This window comes from Danio rerio, chromosome 16, assembly GCF_049306965.1.
Source record: "Danio rerio strain Tuebingen ecotype United States chromosome 16, GRCz12tu, whole genome shotgun sequence".
NCBI lineage: Eukaryota > Metazoa > Chordata > Actinopteri > Cypriniformes > Danionidae > Danio > Danio rerio.
The window spans coordinates 1,195,001-1,220,675 of NC_133191.1; the positions used below are offsets into that span (position 1 = coordinate 1,195,001).

Sequence of the window (25,675 nt, forward strand, 5' to 3'; positions counted from 1 at the left end):
TGTGTACATAAATAAACTATTTAGTTAATGAAAATTTGTATATGTAAAAACATAAAAATAAAATAAAAATAAATAGTAATTTATGTACAAATATTAAATATATAACTGCATAAATTAGGGGTAATGTATGTACAACAATTTTTAAATAGTTTATTAAATGAGTAAATACATAAATTAATTTATTATATTAAATAAATAATGAAATAAATTGTAATTTATGTACAACGGTTATTATTGTTATTTTATTAGATAAATAAATTATTTATTTGTTTGTTTATGTAAAAATGCTAAATAAATAAATAAACAAATGTCAATTTTGTTCACATTTATCATTATTTTATTATATAAATAAATAAATAAGTTGTAATTCATGTACACAATTTCATAAATAAACAAACAAAGGGTAATTTATGTACAATTATTATTATTATTATTATGATGATGATGATGATTATTATTATTATTATTATCATCATCATCATAATCATCACATCGCATAAAGTTACCTATTTCTATAATTAAAATCATGGTAAATCATATTGTTTTAATCATATTATATACATTAAATTAATTATATTGTTTTATATATTTGCCAAAACCAATTTTTAGTTTAGTTACTGTAATCCATTTTAGTCTTGATAAGGTGTTATAAGATGCATTTCTCATGACTTAACAGTGACATGAAGAGCCCTGTCCCATCAATTAATGCTGAATTATTATTATTATTATTATTATTATTATTTTTTTTTTTATTATTTTATATAAATAAATACATCAATACATAGTAATCTACGTATAAAATAATTATTTTAATAAATAAATTGTGATTTATAAACAAATATATATTTATAAAATTATTAATAATAATATTATTATTACTGTCCACGTAACAAAGTAAAATGTAGTAGAAATGCATTCTTAAAATAAGGCTGTATAGTTTCTTTTCATATTAGCGTTCGCTGTGCCTCCAGAGGGCTTTTGTTTTTTTGGTCTGCAGTTCTCATGACATGAAGAGCCCCGTCCCATCAAAAGCCCAGCATTCAGATCCTCTTAACCCACTGACTCCATAACCCAGAGCAGTTTGTGTCAAGAGAGGTTTTACTAGAGAACAACCCTTCCTCTTATTAACCAAATGAAACTAAAACTTGTTGGTTCTGTTATGCAGGACTGCTTTAGTTTACTCTTAATTAAATCCATTGACAATTACTCAGTCCCCAGGATATCATGTTTGACTTTTTTTAATGTTTGATTTTTCCCATAATCCTCGTGATTTAACATTCATCATTAGACTCTAAAAACAACCCCCAGCAATTCCTCAGATCTCTCATCCAACATATATGATTATTATCCCTCATGAAACAGCTCAATAGTTCACTCTACTAGCACTGAACGAGGCTGTGATGGACTCAAACACTTAAAGACCAATATATTTATTTATAATGAACAGAAATGGAGCGTGGCATGGTTGAGCTGTGAAAACAGAGCCGAAAGAGGCGCCATATGAAGCATTAATTGCTGGCGGGAGGCTATTGTCAATACACAAGGTTATTACACTGCTATCGAGAATACTTGATTCTGATTGGCCAGTGACGGCATTCCAATGCATGTTATTCTCAAATAACAATCGATTAAACTAATAACACAGACTCATCCTTTTTTTGACCCTTAGTGTGTTATAAATACACACTCGTAAAAAAAATTCTTACTTATAGTTTTTGTTTTGTTTCTAGTCCAAATGTTAGAAACCTTTAAAATCAGAAGCATTTTCTAGACAAGCAATTCCGCTGTGGTGACCCCTGATGAATAAAGGGACTAAGCTGAATGAGAATGAATGAATGAATAATACTTAAAAAGTTAACTTAGTTTCAAATTCACCCTAGCAACTGCCTAGCAACCCTTCAGAACACCCTAGCAACTGCCTAGCAACCCCTCAGAACACCTTCACAACCACCTGGCAACATCTTAGCAGCCACTCAGAACACCCCAGCAACCACTTAGCAACACCTTAGCAACTGCTGAGCAACCCCTCAGAACAATTTTCAAATCAACCGCATAGCAACCCCTCAAAACACATTAGCAACTGCCTGGCAACATCTTAGCAGCCACTCAGAACACCCCAGCAACCCCCTAACAACACTTTAGCGACTGCCTAGCAACCCCTCAGAACAATTTTCAAATCAACTGCCTAGCAACCCCTCAAAACACCTTTGAAACCACCTAGCAACATTTTATCAGCCACTCAGAACACCCCAGCGAAAAAACCTAGCAACAACTTAGCAACTGCCCAGCAACACCTCAGAACTATTTACAAATCAACGACCTAGCAACCCATGAGAACACTTTTGCAACCACTTAGCAATCACATAAAACACCCCAGCAAAAAAACCTAGCAACAACTTAGCAACCCATCAAAACAATTTTCAAATCAACCATCTAGCAACCCCTCAGAACCCCTTAGCAACTGCCTAGCAACCCCTCAGACCAATTTTCAAATCAACCACCTAGGAAACCCCTCAGAACACTTATGCAACCGCTTAGCGACCACTCAGAACACCCCAAAAAACAACCTAGCAACACCTTAGCAACTGCCTAGCAACCTCTCAGAGCAATTCTTAGACCAACAACCTAGCATCCACTCAGAACACCTTCACAATCACCTAGCAACCACTCAGAACACCTTCGCAACCACTCAGAACACCTTCACAATCACCTTGCAACCACTCAGAACACCTTCACAATCACCTAGCAACCACTCAGAACACCTTCGCAACCACTCAGAACACCTTCACAATCACCTTGCAACCACTCAGAACACCTTCACAATCACCTAGCAACCACTCAGAACACCTTCGCAACCACTCAGAACACCTTCACAACCACCTAGCAACCACTCAGAACACCTTCGCAACCACCTAGCAACCACTCAGAACACCTTCGCAACCACCTAGCAACCACTCAGAACACCTTCGCAACCACCTAGCAACCACTCAGAACACCTCCACAATCACCTAGCAACCACTCAGAACACCTTCACAATCACCTAGCAACCACTCAGAACACCTTCACAATCACCTAGCAACCACTCAGAACACCTTCGCAACCACCTAGCAACCACTCAGAACACCTTCGCAACCACCTAGCAACCACTCAGAACACCTTCGCAACCACCTAGCAACCACTCAGAACACCTCCACAATCACCTAGCAACCACTCAGAACACCTTCGCAATCACCTAGCAACCACTCAGAACACCTTCGCAATCACCTAGCAACCACTCAGAACACCTTCGCAATCACCTAGCAACCACTCAGAACACCTTCGCAACCACCTAGCAACCACTCAGAACACCTTCGCAATCACCTAGCAACCACTCAGAACACCTTCGCAACCACCTAGCAACCACTCAGAACACCTTCACAACCACCTAGCAACCACTCAGAACACCTCCACAATCACCTAGCAACCACTCAGAACACCTTCACAATCACCTAGCAACCACTCAGAACACCTTCGCAATCACCTAGCAACCACTCAGAACACCTTCGCAACCACCTAGCAACCACTCAGAACACCTTCGCAACCACCTAGCAACCACTCAGAACACCTTCGCAACCACCTAGCAACCACTCAGAACACCTCCACAATCACCTAGCAACCACTCAGAACACCTTCACAATCACCTAGCAACCACTCAGAACACCTTCACAATCACCTAGCAACCACTCAGAACACCTTCACAACCACCTAGCAACCACTCAGAACACCTTCGCAACCACCTAGCAACCACTCAAAACACCTTCACAACCACCTAGCAACCACTCAGAACACCTTCGCAATCACCTAGCAACCACTCAGAACACCTTCGCAACCACCTAGCAACCACTCAGAACACCTTCACAACCACCTAACAACCACTCAGAACACTTCTTTATATTCTATACTGGACATTATTTCTGTTAAGTGGCGCAGTAGGTAGTGCTGTAGCCTCACATCAAGAAGGTCGCTGGTTCAAACCTCGGCTCAGTTAGCGTTTCTGTGTGGAGTTTGAATGTTCTCCCTGGTGCGGGTTTCCTCCAGGTGCACCAGTTTCCCCCACAGTCCAAACACATGCGGTACAGGGGAATTGAGTAGGCTAAATTGTATGTAGTGTATGAGTTTGTGTGTGGATGTTTCCCAGAGATGGGTTGCGGCTGGAAGGGCATCCGCTGCGTAAAAATGTGCTGGATAAGTTGGTGGTTCATTCCGCTGTGGCGACCCTGGATTTATAAAGGAACTAAGCCGACAAGAAAATGAATGAATGAATGAATGAATGACGTGACAAGACTTTCGTCAGGCAGTGCATGAACACCCCTTGAAAGTGTAAAGTGTTACCAGGCTCGACAGTCGTGATGATGTAAGAGGACGTAAAAAACCCTTGACGAATAGTCAATAGTGTCGCATATAAACTCCTCCAGCAGCTCGGAGGATTCGGTTTCAGCTTCTAAAAGCAGAAAGGCAAGTCCCAGCCTCTCTCTCTGATGGAAATAGGCCCAGCTTCAGTCAGGTGCATCTCTGCTCATATCCGCTCCTGTGATTAGAGTTTTTCGGGATCTGCCCATTTCCCTGAGAGCGGGAGCGCAGATGTTATTTCTCTCCCAGGTAGCGTCTCGGCTCGCTTTATGACTGCTATTTGCACCTTGTAGCGCTCAGCGTGTAATTTCATGAGCGGTCTTTAAGGAGGCAGCGCAGACGTTTGTTTTTAGTTACACTGGAGGATGAAGGCTGTCTTACTTTGAGTTTGGGTCTAGTTTCCAGTTCAATTATCTTTTATATTGACAAGTAAAAATTGTTGTGTGTTCAGAGATGCTCTTCTGCAGAGCTCGGTTGTAACGAGTGCTTATTTGAGTTACTGTTGCTGGAACCAGTCTGGCCATTCTCCTCTGACCTCATCAACAAGGCATTTGCGCCCACAGAACTGCCGCTCACTGGATATTTCCTCTTTGTCGAAGCATTCTCTGTAAACCCTAGAGATGGTTGTGCGTGAAAATCCCAGTAGATCAGCAGTTTCTGAAATACTCAGAGCAGCCCGTCTGGCAGCAACAACCATGCCACGTTCAAAGTCACTTAAATCCCCTTTCTTCCCCATTCTGATGCTCAGTTTGATCTGCAGCAGACCGTCTTGACCATGTCTACATGCCGAAATGCATTAAGCTGCTGCCATGTGATTGGCTGATTAGAAATTTGTGTTAACGAGCAGCCGGGCAGATGTACCTAATAAAGTGGCCGGTTAGTGTTGACATTATTTCTGAAAGTAAAAAAATAAAAAATCCAAGTCTAAGTAAGAAAAGCCTTTTCGTTTGCAGTGTAGGCTCTGCTTGACAACAGAGATTTGCGCTGTTTTGTTTGTGCTAAACCGTGCACTAGCGGATGCTAAGTGACGTGTGTAAATTGATTTAAAGGTTAAGAGTCTCCTCCTGACAGAAATGAAAGGTGCAGTTTTCCCCGCATGAATCCCCTAATTTATGATTTCCTCCAAGAGTTCCTCTTTGGCAGTGGGTTTTGACCCAGTGTGATATTTATATTGTGCCTGATATGGATTTGACAGATATGTGATTTGTTTATGATTACATCACGCCGCAGCATGACTCAAGCTCTTACAGCAGCACGGAGTTTAATTCTCTGTCGATATATCTCACAGATTTCAGGAGGGCAGAATTAATCGCTTCTTCCTGCAGAGAATGACGAGTTTTAGATCTGCAAAAATGCTTTTCTTACTTTTTTTGTAAGTTTTTGTCTTGTTTCTAGTCCAAATATCTAAAAACTCCTAAATCAAGAAGCATTTTATAGATGAGTATTAAAAAATTGTGTTGTTTTCTGAAATAAATAATCAAAATGAATTGAGTATCTCCTTAAAACAAGCAAAATAATTGGTCACACTTTACAATAAGGTTCATTAGTTAATGTTAATTAATGCATTTACTAACATGAACAAACATTGAACAACACATTTACTACAGTATTTATTCATGTTAGTTAATGAAAATACAGTAGTTCAGTGGTTCTCATATGTTTTTCATCATGTACCACCTCAGAAAAAAATTGTCTCTCCAAGTACCACCAAAATGAGCAGTATTGAAATACAGTAGCGTAGTAGGCCCAGTAAAGCAGCTATGACTCTGCACAGTTAAAAAACCTGGCAGATTACATCAGAAATATAGGCTATATGTCATATATGACATATTATGTACATAATTTCTTAAACATTTTGAACTGTGTGTAGCATGTACATGACATATTTCATTCCTCAGCGTACCACTAGAAGGAAGCCTGCGTACCACTAGTGGTACACATACCACAGTTTGAGAACCACTGCAGTAGTTCATTGTTAGTTCATGTTAACTCATGGTGCATTAACTAATGTTAGCAAGCATGGACTTGAATGTTAATAATGCATTAGTAAATGTTCAATTATGATTAATAAATGCTGTACATGTGTTGTTTATGATTAGTTCATGTTAGTAAATGCATTAACTAATGAACCTTATTGTAAAGTGTCAAAAGTAAAAACTAAACTATTTTGCTTTGCTCATTGTCAGATTATTTTGCTTGTTTTGAAAAGAAACTCTCTTTATTTTGGCTCTTTATTTCTGAAAGCAGAGCAATACTATTGCTTGTCGGAAAACACTTTCTGATTTAAGACTTTTTAGATATTTGGAGAAGAAACAGGACAAAATCCTTCTGTAAGAAAAGCATCTTTGTTTCGAGGTGGGATGGCTTGGGTGTTTTCCTTACCTCTTTTTGCCAGGGTCAGTATTGTCCACACCACACTCAAGTAGTTAAAATTATCCTTCAGAAAAGCATGTTTTCCAGCGCAGTTAATGAGGATTTTGCTTTTGTTTTAACTGTGACATGTCTTAGGCCCCGTTTACACTAGTGCGTTTTAGTTTGAAAGCGCATAAGTTTTGCTACGGTTACGCCATCCGTCCACACTACGCCGGAGTTCTCGAGCGCCGAAAACGGAGCTTTTTGAAAACGCTGGAGAGGCCGTTTTCATTCTAAAACGCTGCTGCTCCGTCTCAGTGTGGATGGGGAAAGACGGACACATCTGAAAACGGAGGCGGGGCTGCAAATGTTCGCCTATCTGATTGGGGCTTTTCCTCAATATTAAGTAGCCTAACACGCACAGTTCAGTCTCGCATCATCTTCTTGTAAGTTAAGACTTCGCAAGTTTGATCAAGACTGCAGTCTCCCCCTTCTCAGTTTGATATGGAAAACATACCGAGGACACGGGTAAATCTTCAAAGGGAACAGTGTACTTTATAACTTCATTCACATCACCTTAGCTACGTTGTTTCACTTTCTCAACAATAAAATGTAAACATGATTTAAGGAACTGCCTATTTTCTTTTTAATATTAGCAACTTAACAGACAGCAGAAATGTTGAGGCGCCGTGCTGCATATATGAGCGTCATCTTCACTGTGTGGATGTTTATAACAAAACAGAGCCGATAACAACTGCCTCCTTTCAATTTCAGTGAAAATACGAAACACACCCTCTCTTTTGCTGAATATCAGTTTTAATAATCGATAATTATAAAAGTATAACATACAATAAGTTTATACATTGTAGGAAATAAAGGCAAGCGATCAGTCAATGTACCTGGATTAATCATTAACTTATCTTTGCGCTTAACCAAAACATGTTACCCGTGAACAAGTAACTTAATAGATTCCAATGACCAAAGTCAGGGAATTGGCCTATGTCGTTAGATAAAGACAACAACATGAATGAAATATCACGTTTAGCAAATATAGTGAGATTAGATCCAGCGGGAGATGCGTGATGAGCAGTCCGACAAGCAGAGCTCTCATCTGGGTAGAAATGCTGGAGCGCTTGCCCGAGAGTGTGTGTGTGTGGTCACGTGATGTGCGTTTTCAGCGTTTTGGTGTGGACGGAGAGCTGTTCTGAAACGCTGGGTAAAACGCGAGTGTGGATGCGGATCGTTTTCATTCTACAACGCCGTTTTAAAAATAAAACGCACTAGTGTAAACGGGGCCTTAGTTGAAATGAAAAGGAGACAGGGCTTTTGGGGGTGTTATTTTTTCATTGTTTTATGGTGGACTTTAGTATCTTTATGGTTCACTTTTGTACTATTAAAGTACTGTGAGGTACGCATTTGTACTTTTTAGGCATTAATATAAACCTTGAAGGACCTGCTATGAACAAAAATCTACCTGTTGAAAAGGCACTGTCTTTATTTTTGGGAGTGTGTAAGCAAAATAATCCAATTTTTGTTTTTACATTAGATTATTTTATGTACATTGACAGAATATTTAGCTTGTTTAAAAGGAAAAACTCACTTAATTTTGACATATTTTCTTGCTTGTCTTATTGATTTAAGAATCTTTAGATATTTGAAGTTGAAACAAGACGAGAGCTCTTAGTAAGAAAAGCATTTACTGCAGTTTAGAGGTGTAATTTGCAGGAGGGATGGGTTGGACCATCCAGCGTAAAAACTTGCTGGATAAGTTAGCGGTTCATTCCGCTGTGGCGACCCCGGATTAATAAAGGGACTAAGCCGACAAGAAAATGAATGAATGAATGAATGAATCTTGTTTTTAGAAATAATGTGAACTGTAATGTAGTGTTTTCTGCCAAAAACTTCAAGGTGCAGAATCTGTCATTGTGGTGTTATTGTGTTCAACGGTAGACCTTTGTATGCTGGACTTTTTACAGTTTGTACTTTAAGGTACTGTTAGGTTTGCATGTTCTCCCCGTGTTGGTGTGGGTTTTCTTCGGGTGCTCCGGTTTCCCTCACAGTCCAACACATGTGCTATAGGGGAACTAAATACTACATTGACCGTAGTTTGTTTAAATGAGAGTGTGTATGGGTGTTTCCCAGTGCTGGGTTGTGGCTGGAAGGGCATCCGCTATGTAAAACATATTATGGAATAGTTGGTGGTTCATTCCGCTGTGGCGACCCCTGATAAATGCAATAGATAAATGAATAATCTGCTAATGGCGTCAGCAAACTAATACTCCCTGCTGAAAAATCCAGCTTAAACTAGCCTAGGCTGATTGGCTGGTTTTAGCTGGTTGACCAGCCTGGTTTTAGAGGGGTTTTGGCCACTTCCAGGCTGATTTCCAGCCTTGACCATCCTGGTTTAAGCTGGACATAGCTGGTTTTGGCTGGGCTCCCAGCTTACTTAGGCTGTCAAGCTGGTTTTAGCTGGTCATCTCCCAGCCTGTCCAGCTAAAACCAGGCTGGATATGGCTGGAAACCAGCATGGAAGTGGCCAAAACCCCTTTAAAACCAGCCTGGTCAAGCTGAAACCAGCCATCTAGCCTAAGCTGGTTTAAGCTGGATTTTTCAGCAGGAGTTTCACTTTTAGATAGGATTATTTTACTTCAGTTACTCATTATTTAGCTTGTTTTCAACAGAAACGTGCTTCATTTTGGGGTATTTTCTGCCTGTCTATTGAAGAATTGAAAGCCATTTGGACTAGAAACAAGACTAAAACTGAAAAAGTAAGAAAAGCATCTTTGCATTGAACTCGCTGGCGTTTTCTCCAGAGCTGTCAGTGACTGTTGTGATGTCACAGAGGACGAACACTAAGTGCGCTGCATAATATAGTAAAGCCAGCATGTGGATTCAATCAAATGGAAAACGGGACACAGGTCACTGCCAGGCCGCTCACTGTCTGTCTGAATCATGTCACGGAGATCCATCCCGTCTTCCTCAGCTCACTACAGCCCATAATTACAGTCCTGCGGGATTATTATTGACTAAACTTTAGGATGGAGAGGAATGACTGACTGGCAGACGTGCATGAAAGCGCAGTCGCCGTAAACTCACTTGATTTAAGAAGATGTAGGCTAGAAACAAGTCAAATTACTTGCCAGAGCATTAAAGAGATAGTTCACCCAGACATGACATCATTTACACTAACCGGAGCATTTCGCCTGCAAATCAATTACAGCAGAAATACTGTATTTAGCACCACATACATTGCAGATAAACATGCGGTAGGGGGGGGGGTACTGTTACGGTACGGATCTGGTTGGTACGGGTCACCTTTATCAGGCTTGCATTTCCACTATCAAGTGTACTCTTTTGCTGTGCGTGGCGTACGACAGAACAAAGTCGTACGTCGTTCTCGCTCGATTAAATGTCTACAGTAAAGCTGTACGGGCCGTTCACATATCATATGAGAAGCACTTCTCACAAAGCAGATGCTTTACACATATAAATACTTGTTTATAAATGTTTATTACTAACTTTTCTATGAACATGAGTTGATTATAACTGCAGATCAATGACAGTGTGAAATAGGCAACTGTAACGCCTGCAAATATATAAAATAAATATATAAATATATACAGTGGAAGTCAGAGTTATTCGCCCCCTTTAGATTTTTTTTTCTCGTTAAAATATTTCCCAAATGATGTTTAACAGAGCAAGGAAATGTTCACAGTATGTTTGATAATATTTATTCTTCTGGAGAAAGTCTTATTTATTTTATTTCGGCTAGAATAAAAGCAGTTTTAAATTTTTTAAAACCCATTTTTATGACAAAATTATTAGCCGCTTTAAGCTAATTTTTTTTTTCCGATAGTCTACAGAACAAACCATCGTTATACAATAACTTGCCTAATTACCCTAACCTGCCTAGTCTTCCTTATTAACCTAGTGAAGCCTTTAAATGTCACTGTAAGCTGTATAGAAGTGTCTTGAAAAATATGAAGTCTAATATTATATACTGTCATCATGACAAAGATAAAATAAATCAGTTATTAGAAATGAGTTATTAACTATTATGCTTACAAATGTGCTGAAACAATCTTCCCTCCGTTAAACATAAATTGGGGAAAAAATAAACAGGGGTGCTAATAATTCAGGGGGGCTAATAATCCTGACTTCAACTGTATGAACACATTCAGACTCTTACAGTCTCCGATATGTTACCACTTACAGAAAAACTCAACACAGCAGACATTTAGGCCTTATTTAGGTTCAAAAACAACACAACACATCGCCCACAGTCAGAGCAAACCTCTCACATGTGTGTGTCATCGTCAGCAGCACGTGTAGCCTCTGCTAGAGACTCATTCTGTCATTCAGAGTTCATAATAGTGCAGAAGGCGATGATGAACATGGCAGTTTGTTCATGATTCGGGTTGCTGAAACAATTTGCTCCTGTGTGTTGTCGGGCTTCTCCTTTTGTTCGAGCTTCACTCTGGCGTTTTCCTTCTGAATGGATCAGATGACAGAATCTCACACATGTTATTATCATCAGTCCGAGAAGTTCGTTATATTAAATATAGACGCGATCGCGAGCTCCCTGGAGAAAGCGAAAACCGCTCGCACTTTTAGACGGCCTCGTAAAGCAACAGCAGGACACGGCAGATTGTGTTCTTCTTGGCTTTGTGGCTGTTCATCAAGACAACGACAAGGTTTGTTTGAGCTCGGGTCGACCATGGCTTGTTATTATATGCGTATAGTATTGCGATGTAAAGTCTCGGCTGTGTATTTAAAAAACATGGCGGTTCCTTTGTTTTCATTTTGGCTAGCTCGATGAGATCGTGACGTGTGTCTGTAACCAATCAGCATTCAGCTGCGCGTGTTGCTCCACCTTTTATTACCCTTTCTCGTGTTTGGTACTGTTTTGAAAGGGTGCCATAAAAGTGGCACGGTATGGTTCGGTACGCTTTTTGACAGTGAAAACAGTGGCCATAAAAACACACCGAACTGTACCATACCACTCAGAGGAAACGGGCCAGGTGTGAGTTTCTCACAGACTTTAACAGAGTGTCCAAATCTTGCTGCTTCTGTGGGTCTCGTCTATCAAATCTGACCTTTATTCTGTATTCTCTATTGGATTCGGGTCTGGTGACTGCCTGGGCCATTCTACAGCTTGATTTTTTTGTCTCTGAAAGCACTTGAGAGTCTCCTTGGCTGTAATTTGGATCATTATCCTGCTGAAATGTCCACTCTGGTTTCATCTTCATCCTCCTGCTGATGTAGATGTTGGACTGAAGCAGCTGATCTTCATTTACACTGAGGAAGGGCAGAGGGATGCTGAAGAACCACTGAGAGATTTCAGCTGCTGTCTGCGCTTTCATTACTGAACTACACCTCCCTTTCTTCATGTGTTCAATTCTTTTTGTCTCTGTGTCGTTTAATTGTATTACTTCATATGTAAACTAATTCGATTTGTTTTCTTTGCATATATGGATTTCTTTGGTTGTACCAACATCTGGGGGAAAATTCCAGTCAATGGCACCTTTAGAAATATGTTTTTGGGAAAAATGGTGACGTGTTCATTACTTATTTGTTCGCTGTAAGTATTTACCGTATTGTACACTGTAAGTGTTAAATATACAGGAATGATCAGAATGCATCTTTAAAATACAGGGTTCTCTCCCGGGGCAGCATGCCAAACCTGCTAACATTTGTCAAACAATATCTAAGTGTGAACTCTTGAAATGAAGTGAGTTTTTCCTTAAACAAGCAAAGTAATCTACAAATGATGTGCACAAATGAATCTTGTTTTCACTTTGAAATTAGATTACTCATCTCACCCCATTAGCAGACTATTTAACTTCATTGTTGTAATGGAAAACTCACTTCATGTTGACTCTTTATTTCTAAAAACAAGACAAAATTCAAAAAAGCTTCATGATTTAAGAGTTTTTAGATATTTGGACTAGAATCCAGACAAAAACTATCAGCAATGATGGCTGGTCTTCATCCTGGTCTGGTCTCTTGTGTTGACTAAAGGCTGTGATCTGCTGACAGAGAGCAGCGTGTCTCATCAGGATCGCTGCTCTGACACCAAAACAGCTGGGTCATTTCGCTCTTTGAAGTCTTTGGCGTCCAATAAAGGATCAAATGCTGACTGTGGGACCTTTGCTTTGGGTATGAGATGAGATGAAGCCCTGGGTGTTGTTCCTCTGATGAAGAGACTGCATTAATCTGCTTACAGCTGATAATGACATTAATCAGCCTTAGATCTGGGCTGAATCCGAAATACCGCATAACCTTAAAGCTTTCTTCACTTCTGGACACATGGAAATTCTTTCAGGTGGGGCTATCAGTACTTTAGGGTGGAGCTATCAGTTCTTTAGGGCGAAGCTATCAGTACTTTAGACAGAGCTATATCGGTACTTTAGTCAGAGCTATCAGTACTTTAGTCAAAGCTATATCGTTACTTTAGTCAGAGCTATATCGGTACTTTAGTCAGAGCTATATCGGTATTTTATTCAGAGCTATATCGGTACTTTAGTCAGAGCTATATCGGTACTTTAGTCAGAACTATATCGGTACTTTAGTCAGAGCTATATCGGTACTTTAGTCAGAGCTATCAGTACTTTAGTCAAAGCTATATCGGTACTTTAGTCAGAGCTATATCGGTACTTTAGTCAGAGCTATATCGGTATTTTAGTCAGAGCTATCAGTACTTTAGTCAAAGCTATATCGGTACTTTAGTCAGAGCTATATCGGTAATTTAGTCAGAGCTATATCGGTTCTTTAGTCAGAGCTATATCGGTACTTTAGTCAGAGCTATATCGGCACTTTAGTCAGGGCTATATCGGTTCTTTAGTCAGAGCTATATCGGTACTTTAGTCAGAGCTATATCGGTACTTTAGTCAGAGCTATATCGGTACTTTAGTCAGAGTTATATCGGTACTTTAGTCAGAGCTATATCGGTACTTTAGTCAGAGCTATATCGGTACTTTAGTCAGAGCTATATCGGTACTTTAGTCAGAGCTATATCGGTACTTTAGTCAGAGCTATATCGGTACTTTAGTCCGAGCTATATCCGTACTTTAGTCAGAGCTATATCGGTATTTTATTCAGAGCTATCAGTACTTTAGTCAAAGCTATATCGGTACTTTAGTCAGAGCTATATCGGTACTTTAGTCAGAGCTATATCGGTACTTTATTCAGAGCTATATCGGTACTTTAGTCAGAGCTATATCGGTACTTTAGTCAGAGCTATATCGGTACTTTAGTCAGAGCTATCAGTACTTTAGTCAGAGCTATATCGGTATTTTATTCAGAGCTATCAGTACTTTAGTCAGAGCTATATCGGTACTTTAGTCAGAGCTATATCGGTACTTTAGTCAGAGCTATATCGGTACTTTAGTCAGAGCTATATCGGTACTTTAGTCAGAGCTATCGGTACTTTAGTCAGAGCTATCGGTACTTTAGTCAGAGTTATATCTGTACTTTAGTCAGAGCTATATCGGTACTTTAGTCAGAGCTATATCGGTACTTTAGTCAGAGCTATATCGGTACTTTAGTCAGAGCTATCGGTACTTTAGTCAGAGCTATCGGTACTTTAGTCAGAGCTATCGGTACTTTAGTCAGAGCTATATCGGTACTTTAGTCAGAGCTATCAGTACTTTAGTCAGAGCTATATCGGTACTTTATTAAGAGCTATAGAGCTATATTGTTTGCAATATATTAAGATATATATTGATTGTAAAATTTTATAGATGCAATACATATGAATTTGCATACATCAGATTTCTGTGTGTGTGTGTGTGTGTGTGTGCGCTCTTTAAAATTACATTGATGTAAGCATTTTTGAATATCGAATATCGCTTGAAAAAGCGCAAACACATAAACAGCTGCTTAATTTTCATCATAAAAAATGGCTCTCTAAGTAATTAATAGTTGACCGCACATGCACACACACATATAAGATCAGATTCTGTCATGCATCTTCACTGTAACTCTCTTCCCAAAGTTCAGCATGTATTGTATTGTGTCTACCATTGCCTTGCAGTGAACTTAATGATAATCAGACGCACGTTGGCTTCAAACAGGCTCTCAGAAGAGCTTTTGTGTTTGTTTGGAGAGGAGCTGATCCTCTGAGGATAATTATGAGAGCACAGCGCACAAATGAGTTCTCGCTCTGACCTGACGTGACACTCGGGTGAAGGGTTAGTTCACCCAAAAATGAACATTTACTCGCTATTTACTCTACCTCAAGTGCTTTCAAACGTGTTGGTTTGCTTATTAAAGTGAACACTAAAGAATATCTATAGAGAAAGTTGTACACACTTAAATATCTAAAAAGTTTTAAATCAAGACGCATTTTCAAGACCAGCATAATATAGTGTCTTGTAGTTTTACTTGTAGGAGTAAGCCATCAAAAATAATTGAGTTTTTCCTTAAAAGAAGCCAAATAATCTTCCAATGGGGTAAGGGAAATGATATAGTTTTTCATTTAAACATACGATTACTTCGCTCATTCCATTGACATGGTGGCTCAGTGGTTAGCACTGTGGCCTTAAAGCAAGAAGGTTGCATGGATCAACCCCAACGCCGGGTCACTTGGTGTTTCTGTGTGGAGTTTGCATGTTCTCCCCGTGTTGGCGTGGGTTTCCCCCACAGTCCAAACACATGCGCCATATGGTAACTGATTAACTAAATTTGCTGTAGTGTATGAGTGTGTGTGTGTGAATGAGTGTGTATGGGTGTTTCTCAGTACTGGGTTGCAGCTGGAAGGGCATCCGCAGTGTAAAACATATGCTGGATAAGTTGGCGGTTCATTCCGCTGTGGTGACCCCTGATGAATAAAGGGACTAAGGAAAATGAATGAATGAATGAACCTTGATGACAGCACAGCTCTCCAAAAGAAGTGTAATGTGGGGCGTTTATGTCCTAAACCGAGCTCAGATGTCATCCCTACTGCTTCTTGAACAGGAATCACGTTTTAGACTCCAGTGGGTCTTTAATCCAGATGGGCTTTGCTTTGTAGGGTCCATAGGAAAGTGTATTGAGAGCATTAGTGAAGTGTCTGTTTTGTGTCCTGCAGCACATTAATGTTATGACAGCGCTTGCAAAACACTGTTCCTCAGTCAGTCTCCGGCATTAAATATTAAGCGTCTGCAGTCAATTTAGACTCAACTGCTGAATCTGCAGACTCCACACTGTAAAAAGGGTTTAGTTGACTTTAATTAAAATAAAAGTGAGTAAGCTGGTGGCTCAGTGGTTAGCAGTAGGAAGGTTGCTGGTTCGAGTCCCGGATGACTCAGTTTTCTGTGTGGAGTTTGCATGTTCTCTAAATGTTGGTGTGGGTTTCCTCCGGGTGCTTCCCCAAAGTCTAAACACATGCTGAACTAAATCGGCCGTAGTTTATGGGTGTGAATGAGGGTGTATGGGTGTTTCCCAGCACTTGGTTGCGGCTGGAAGGGCATCCGCTGTGTAAAACAGCAGTGAATGAAGCATGAAGTGTCTCTGGATCGGATTTCTGCATCACTGACCCGTGTGTTTTCCATCTAGTCAGGTTTGATCAGGACTCGGGATGCAGATTATTTTCTGAAGCCGCTGCATCCACATCAGGCACTATTGGAGAACTTCTCGGCTCCATCACCAGACCACCAGCCACACATTCTCTACAAGAGACCCGCACCGACAAACACACGCAGAACCAGGAGATCGTCTGAACCAAGGCCTGGAGATTCTGCAATCCCAAACAGATGGAGAACCAGCAGACAAGCTGAGAAAAACACACACACGCTGATTAATCCAGAGGAGATGCAGAAAACAACACACAAGAACAGCACACGGCGGAGACAGCACTACTGCGGGAGACGCAAGAAATGTATGTACACTGCGAACAAATGCTATCTATTTTGTCTTGATTCTAGTCCGATCTAACAACTCTTAAAGGGCAGCAGCTCTGATGAAAGCTGTTTGGACAGAACTGTGTGTAGTATAGTGTCTCCACAGTCATGTTGGGGTGATAGAAACACAATAAGTCTCTCCCTGATGTTAAAATAGCATCCAAATACCTCCCATCATGAGGCTGACTGCAGCATGACGTAGGAGTAGGACGTAGGAGGACGTAGGAGGGCTTTTGTTTGTAATAAATGGTTGGTTGGTGTTTGTAATAAATACAGTAAAATTGCTGTAATTCATCACCAAAGCCACACAGTATCAGTACAATTATAAAAGAAGACGCTTCAATCCCGGTTTAATCAGGTTTATTTTGTACATTAACATAACGAATATCCGTACAGCAGTGGATATTACACCCCATTCACACGGGGCTTCAGCGTCAATGCTTGACTGAAGATGTGTCTGAAGTTGGGGCTGAAGTGATCGTCATAGCAGCGTCAGCCAATGAAATTAAGTCAGCAATAGGCCACTGTCTAGCTGGTGTATTTGCATACAGCGATCTGATTGGCTGACGGTTCCGTTGGTGCTTGAAAAGTTGAGCGAGACCCAACTTCTGCAGCGAGCAACGCTTCGGAAGCGGTGCAGACGAATCCATAATGCAGTTCGACAACACCTGACATCACCCATTCAAAGTGAATCGGAAGCGTTGACGCTGACGCCCCGTGTGAATGGGGCATTAGGGTGTATTCTGTCACATTTGCCTTGAAAACAACAGTGTAAAGTTAAATGTGTGCACTGTGTGCGTGTATGTGAACTTTGTAGCGACATTGTGTGTGACTCATCGTTGCAGAAAGGCTTGAATTAACTCCACAACAAATACATCAAATAATCATTGGGAAAGTTCTTACTGAAGTATTCCTCACAAACGTGAGATCTGCGTGCTTCATGTCTGCCACTGTGCTGTTTATCTGATGCAGCCAGAGATGACGACATGCGTCAGAGCCATAGGGAGAGATCTAAACTTTGAAAGTTTGCACATTCTGGAGACACAAAAGACTTATCTTAAATCCTGAAAAGAGGCTAAAATAGGTGCCCTTTAAATTAAGAAGCATTTTCTAGACATGAAAACCCTGTCGTGTTTTTTTTTTTTTTGTTAAAAATTATGCGTCAAAACGAAGCGAGTGAATCTTGAAATAAGGAAAAACTCACTTCATTTTGACATATTATTTCTAAAAACAAGACAATATTTTATAATTTTTTTTAAATAATTATTTTCACCTTTATTGATAGAACAGTGGAGATGTAGAGACAGGAAAGTGTGGGGAGCAGAGATAGGGTAAGGATCAGCAAAGGACCTCAAGACAGGAATCAAACTCGGGTCGCTGCGAGCACCTCAGTGCTATGTGTCGACGCACTAACCACTAGGCTATTGGCGCTGACAAAAACAAGACAAAATTACTTTTCCAGAAAACCCCTCACAGAAACGCCAACTGACCCAGCCAGGACTTGAACTAGCGACCTTCATGCTCTGAGAACACAGTGCTAACCACTGAGCCACCGTGTTGCCTTAGATGAACCTCTAGAAAGAAACTTTAGGAACAACTTGAGGACATCACGGATCCACTTTGCTGGAGTTGGAGGTTTCTGATCTTTCCACCTAAGCAATATTACGCCCCAGTCTCACAGGGCTTCAGCATCAATGGTTGACTGAAGTTGGGGCTGATGTGATCGTCATAGCAGCGTCAGCCAATGAAATTCAGTCACCAATAGGCCACTGTCTAACTGGTGAATTTGCATACAGCGATCTGATTGGCTGACGCTTCCGTCGGCGCTTGAAAAGTTGTGCTAGTCCCAACTTCTGCAGCGAGCAACGCCTCTGAAGCAGCGCCGACTGACCCACAATGCAGTTCGGCAATGGCAGTGAGTGGGAAGTGTTGACGCTGACGCCCCGTGTGAATAGGGCGTTAGTCGTTTGGCCAGGCGAAATCAGATTGTATCTTTGTAAGAATATATGACATTGGAGAAATCCCAAAAATGGCAATCAGTAGGCAAAGGGGACCCAAAGAAAAAGCTTCTTGATTTAAGAATTGTTCGATATCTGGACTAGAAACCAAGCAAAATCTCTAAGTAAGAAAAGCGTTTTGTATTGTTGTTTGTTATAGTCACGGCTGATCCGGGGTCAGCTTGAACATGTCTTCATGACATCATCTCACCTGTATGATGTTTGGTCAGAAACTAATTATCTTCACCTTCTCTAAACACATCCTCACCCTGCGCTTGAACCCAGAGTAATATTGTACACACCGAGTAACCAAATCTGATGTGGGATGTGAGGTCACAGCTGATACAGTTTGACACACATGGCGTGCATTAATATCTCGTATGAACTTCAGGTTTCCCGAGCTCTTCTTTGGGGAAACATCGTTAAATGCTTGAGCGGGTGTTGATATTGTCTTGATCCTGTTTCAGATATGCCCAAGCCTCCCGAGGAAGACATCTATATTTTTCCAGATGAATATAAGTTGATGCCCAGGGGGAAGCGAGACGTCGTTTTTAAACCTGAGACGCAGCAGAGTCTGAATGTGGAGACGCTGGTGGTGGTGGACCGCAAGATGATGGATAATCACGGACATGAAAATATAACCACGTATGTGCTGACTGTGCTGAACATGGTAAGTCACTGAGCATCTTACCTGCTCATCCATCTGTCCTTATATAATCTATACAGTCTATTCAATCATGCATTCATCAGATTTCCGTCTATGCATCTATCAATTTATCCGTCCATTCATCCATCTCTCTATCCAATCATGCATCCATCTATGCACGACTGTATCTATCATCTGTCCATGCATCATCCAACCATTTATCTTCCCTTGCATCTATCTCACTATCCATTAAATGATGCATCAAATGATGTCTTTCCATCCATCCATCCATCCATGCATCTAATTTATCTATCTATCCAGTAATCCATCCATCCATCCATCCAGCCATTCATCCATCCATCCACAAATGTATTTAAATATTTATCTGTCCATCCTTGCATGCATCCACCTATGCATCCATCCATCCATCCATCCATCCATCCATGCATGCATTATCTACCCATTTATCCCCTCTTGCATCCATATCTCTGTCTTTTAAACCATGCATCAGATCGTTCATCCTACCATCCATCCATGCATGCATCCATCCACCCATTTAACCAATTATCCTTTAAAGCATCCATCTATCTATCCATCAAACTATGCATCAGTCTTTCCATCCATCCATCCATCCATCCATCCATGCATCTAATTTATCTATCTATCCAGTAATCCATCCATCCATCCATCCAGCCATTCATCCATCCATCCATCCATCCATCCATCCATCCATCCATCCACAAATGTGTCTACATATTTATCTGTCCATCCTTACATGCATCCACCTATGCATCCATCCATAGATCTATCTATTTGTCCATGCATCCATCCATCCATGCATGCATTATCTATCCATTTATTCCCTCTTCCATCCATATCTCTGTCTTTTAAACCATGCATCAGATCGTTCATCCTACCATCCATCCATGCATGCATCCATCCATCCATTTAACCAATGATCCTTAAATGCATCCATCTATCTATCCATCAAACTATGCATCAGTCTTTCCATCCATCCATCCGTCCATTCAACTGTCCAACCATGTATCAGTCTTCCCATCCATACAATTTATCCATCCATCTATACATCCATTCATCCATCCACTAATTTATCCATTTATCTATCTGTCCATCCATCCATGCCTCCATCATCCAACCATTTATCCTCCAATTATCCAACAATGTATCAGTCCTTCCATCCATCCATGCTCCCATCAGTGTATCCTCCCATGCATCCATCTCCCTCTATCCAACCAAGCATCCATCCACTCATCCATCTTACTATCTATATGTCCATCCATACATGCATTCGTCCTTTCAGCATCCATCCATTCACCCTTTCCATGCATTTATCAAACTATACAACAGTTCTTCCATCCATCCTTCCATCTATGTATCCAATTCATCCATCCATCTATCTATACATCCATCAATCTATCCAACCATCCAGCTATCCAACCACACATCAGTCTTTCCATCCATCCACTTATGTATTCATCCATTCATATATGCATCCATCTATCTATGCATCCATCCAACCATCCATCCATCCAACCATCCAACTATCCAACCACACATCAGTCTTTCCATCTATCCACTTATCTATCTATCTATCTATCTATCTATCTATCTATCTATCTATCTATCTATCTATCTATCTATCTATCTATCTATCTATCTATCTATCTATCTATCTATCTATCTATCAAACTATGCAACAGTTATTTCATCCATCCTTCCATCTATGTATCCAATTTATCCATCCATCCAACCATGAATCAACTACCCACTAATGGATTCATCCATTCATCCATACATCCGTCTATCTATGCAGCTATTCAACCATTCATCCCTTCATCCATTATCTATCTATCCATCCATCCATGCATCCATGAATTAAATTTATTCGTCCAGCCATCCAACTATCCAACCATTCTTTCCATCTATACATTAAATTTATCCATCCATCCATCCATCCATCCATCCATCCATCCATCCATCCATCCATCCATCCATCCATCCATCCATCCATCCATCCATCCATCCATCCATCCATCCATCCATCCATCCATCCATCCATGCATCAGTCCTACTATGTATGTATCCATCTATGCATCCATCCATCTATTCATCCATCAAACCATCCATCCATGGATTCACGCATCCATCCATCCATGCACCCATTCATCATCAATGTGATCATCCGTCCCTCCTTCAACCCTCCATTCAACCATCCTTCAAGAGTTATGCTCTGATTGCATTTGACCCTGATGTCAAGCCGAGTTCACAGCATGTGTTTTCACTCCATTGTGTCATATCTAGTTGACCAGTCAGACTAGTTAATGATTGCTAAAAGTTAAAAGTGAGTCTTTTTGGCGGTGAGCATGGTGAATAATGTATCCACACAAGAATACACTCATGTAGGCTCATGAAAATAGGATCGTGTTAGAGAATATCCTTTAAACTAAGTGTTTGTGAAGGTGTTTCAAGAGGCCAGGTTTACAAAGGATCAGTGAGATCCTGACACCCGAAGCCAGACCGAATGCCTTTTGTGTCAGGATCAACGAAAACAAAGAAGAAGAAGACGAAATAGCAGGAATGGAAGACTTTGTTTTGGGCACTCAGTGTTTGTATTCACGACACCTTAAACCATCTCAGAGACTCTATCTTCAGCTCTGTTTCAAAGGCCGGTTAAATGTGGGATTAGGGATTCCTTTAAGCACGTGTGGTATTTCTCCAGAGACATGAGGCTTTAAAGAACTTCGGGGAAACATCCCGGCCACACTCTTCTCATTATTTTTTATCTTCCCAAGAGAAGCTTTTGATTCCTCAGTTCAAGAAATACAAACTGAGTCTGCGTTAGTGTAGGTAAGATTGGATCATTGGATCACGTCTTTCAGCCAGATTAGCACATTCTTTTTTTTTTTATTAATTTCTTTCATTTGCTAAAATATCATTAAAATGTTTCTGTTGTTTGTTTTGTTTTAGTTGTGTCTATGATTAGCTCAGTTCTGACAAGTTTGTTTATCTGAAACTAATAGTCTCATTTAAGCTTAACCAATGCATGCAGTCTGATCCGTAAAGACCAATATTTGTTCATCTTTCGAGTAGTTTGGGTTTTGAGTCATTCATTTATCATGTGAAAGACTAAATGAAATCCAAATAATTAGTTAATCTACATCATATGGTTTTAAAAACGGACAAAAAGCATATTAACACATACAGTATTATCGAAAAGAACCATCAGGGCAGAGATTCAGACATTTTTAATTGAGCTACAGTTTGAGATCAGAAATGCATCACAGAAAAAGCACTATAATAATAAAAATAATAATAATAAAAGAAGAGGAAGAAGGAGCTCAGTGGTTAGCACTGTCGCCACACAGCAAGAAGTCCCAGTTCCCCTGTGTTCCTTTAGTTTCCCCCACAGTCCAAACACATGCGCTATAGGTCAATTGAATAAACTAAATTGAACATAGTGTTTAAGCGTGTGAGAGCGTATGGGTGTTTCCCAGTACTTGGTTGCAGCTGGAAGGACATCCACTGCGTAAAACATATGCTGGAATAATTGATAGTTCATGCTGCTGTGGTGACCCCTGATAAATAAAGGGACTTAGCCGAAGAAAAGTTAAAGAATGAATGAGGAAGAAGAAAGATGCACACCTTTGTAAAGAAGATTTGGAATCGTCACATGTAAAGAGACGAATGACTCAAATCCAAGGACTGAACGAATCGAATCTTTTTCCTGCATATGACTGGCTCACGTGATAAACAAATGACTCAAACTCAACAGAAGTCTCAAAAAAGAAACTAATGTTCTTTCTCAGCTGTGCAATGTGTGCATAAACGAATGAACGAATCACTGCCTGAGGGGACTCATCGAGCAAGAGTCATATTAAAGACTGATTCAAAATGAGCAAATCATTCAGGAACGACCCATCACTGTCTGACTCTTTTGCTTTTCTCCACAAAGGTCTCGACACTATTCAAAGATGGCACAATTGGAGGCAACATCAACGTTGTGATTGTCGGGCTAATACTGCTGGATGAAGACCAGGTGAGTTTAAGATGCTTTGAATTTTACTGCACAGAACATTTTTAAAAGTCGGGCCCTATCATGCACCTGGTGGCGCAAGTGTGTTTTTGTTTAGCCCTGCACAGATTCATCATGTTTACATCATGCAATACATTGTTTAAATATATAATGCACTTGCACCCATTTGTGCATCCCTGGGTGTGCTGGTCTGAAATGGAGGTGTGTTAATGTGCATTGTTAGTGTGTTGTTATTTTAAGGCAACTGAAATAGGATGCATTGACCAAATAAGAGCTGCTCTGAAGTCAATGATGCAGGATTTGTATGTTGTTTAGGGTGCTTTCACATCTGTAGTTTGGTTCATTTGGTCTGCACCAAGGGCAATAAATGATACCTTGTTGCATTATCTGGGTCGTTTTCACACCACACTGCTGGCTTTGGTTGCAAAGAACCAAAATGCAGTCATCTGACAAAACCCACATCTCTCATTGGTCAGATGTTGTTGAACATATTTCCTAAACTGCTTATCAATTGGTCAGAATTCATGTGCGGGGAAAATGCCAATGAACTCCCGCAAGTAAACAAACCGGCAGACACAAAATTTGGCTTTTTACTATGTAGGGACGACTGCTCTGACTGATAACATCCCTGCTTTAGACAAACTATACATTTGGAGAATGAAGCGTGGCTGGAAAACAACGTTTTAATGCATCACACGTCACTTCAGGAGGAGGTATGATTTAATTTAAATAAACTTCGACATGCTCATCTTGCGGAAAATATTACCAACGATCCATCAGGAAATGTTTTTCCCTCTCTGTTGGTAAAGCGCTGTCAACAAATATTTTTCCTCCATATCCCATAATGCACAGCACATCGGCCTACGGCTGCTGGATTAGTCCAAACAGGCGCAGTACTTGTTTGCGGTTGGGTCTGTTTTAGTACGGATCATATTCTCACCACAGATGAACCGCTCCAGGGTTCGTTTAAAAGCGTACCGAGACCACCTCTTCAAGCAGGTCTCGGTACACTTATTTGGTCTGCTTTTGGTGCGCACTCGAGTACGATTGCTGCAAACCTGCCCAAACCAACCACACCAAGAGGGAAAACCAACTCTAGTGTGATTCAACCCAACTAAATAATGCAGGTGTGAAAGCACTCTCAAAAAGCATGTCAAAGATAGATGGGTCCAAAACGAGCATACAAATTGCTTATTACACACACGGGGATGTGCAGCAGCACACAACAATCTTTAATATGAAAATTAAAGGATTAAAATGTAAAAGATTATTACGGTCTAGACTAAACTGCCGCCTTCTCCCATGCCTTCTTCACCTCAGGGGGTTTTGGTGAATCCGAACGGTTCTGTAGCTGGTCTTTAACCTCGCGCATGAGCAGATCTGTTTCCACGCTAGTGAAGTCTTTTGTTTTTCTATGTAAAGTCCGTCATTTAAGTGAGTTTTCCTTAAAACTAGCAAAATAATCTGCCAGTGGGGTGAGTAAAATAATATTTTTAAAGTGAAAACGAGATAATTTTTCTTACCTTATTAGAAGACTATTTACATTTTTAAAAGAAAAAATAAACTTAATTTTGACTCCTGAGAACAAGACGATATTTGCTACTTGTGTGGAAAATTCTTCTTGAGTTCAGACTTTGAAGATATTTAGACTAGAAACAAGACAAAAACTTAGAAAAGCATTTGTTTTTCCTCAGTGTAACTCATTAAGACAGGGGTCACCAATCTCGGTCTTAGAGAGCCGGTGTCCCTGCAGGGTTTAGCTCCAACTTGCCTCAACAAGCCTGCCTGGATGATTCAAGTATACCTAGTAAGACCTTGATTAGCTTGTTCAGGTGTGTTTGATTAGGGTGGAGCTAAGATCTGCAGGACCTCCAGGAACAAGTTTGGTGACCCCTGGTTCTGCATCCTACTTCTGCATCAAGTGATCGGCGTGACCCATGGCACATGCAACGTGCGTAGCTGTGCATTTATACTTCTGTGCGCTGTTTGTGTTGCTCTGCAATACACTTCCAAAACACTAGTTGGCAGTGAGGTGTTTATATTCCTCTGTGTCAAGTTTCTTCACTGGTGTTTTGTTTTTTCTGAATGCTTCCTGAATGTACAAGTGGTTCAAACTCGCTCATTTTGAGGCAGGAACCGGCAGACGGGCAACAACTTTAACCATGAGGTAAACCCAAAACAAAACTTTCCATCCGGAGCTCCTGCACGGGACTCCACACTTGTAAACAATCGCTCCATTGTGGCTCTCGGTCCCGCCCGCATTTGTCAGCGATACCAAGCCGACCAATCACAGAGCTTGCGATGTGTAGTTACATTTTCTGAGAGGTGCGCGTCAGCGTTGCCAACTGCCACAGCG

The 25,675-nt window shown here is 40.5% G+C and overlaps 2 protein-coding genes across 3 annotated transcripts in view; both read left to right on the top strand.

The window, feature by feature from the left end:
* Positions 1–25,675, top strand: part of tars2 (threonyl-tRNA synthetase 2, mitochondrial) — a 601,872-nt gene that overhangs the window by 467,226 nt on the left and 108,971 nt on the right. The gene's annotated exons all lie outside the window — the stretch shown is intronic.
* The window catches only part of adamts16 (ADAM metallopeptidase with thrombospondin type 1 motif, 16), a 76,980-nt gene that overhangs the window by 7,520 nt on the left and 43,785 nt on the right, over positions 1–25,675 (top strand). The window contains exons 4-6 of one of the 2 annotated variants that reach the window (XM_001922411.9): positions 16,279–16,600; positions 19,087–19,289; positions 23,239–23,322. In XM_001922411.9, coding sequence (XP_001922446.4) covers positions 16,279–16,600; positions 19,087–19,289; positions 23,239–23,322 — 609 coding nt within the window. The remainder of the gene's footprint in view (positions 1–16,278; positions 16,601–19,086; positions 19,290–23,238; positions 23,323–25,675) is intronic. The other variant, XM_073925676.1, reaches the window with a different exon arrangement.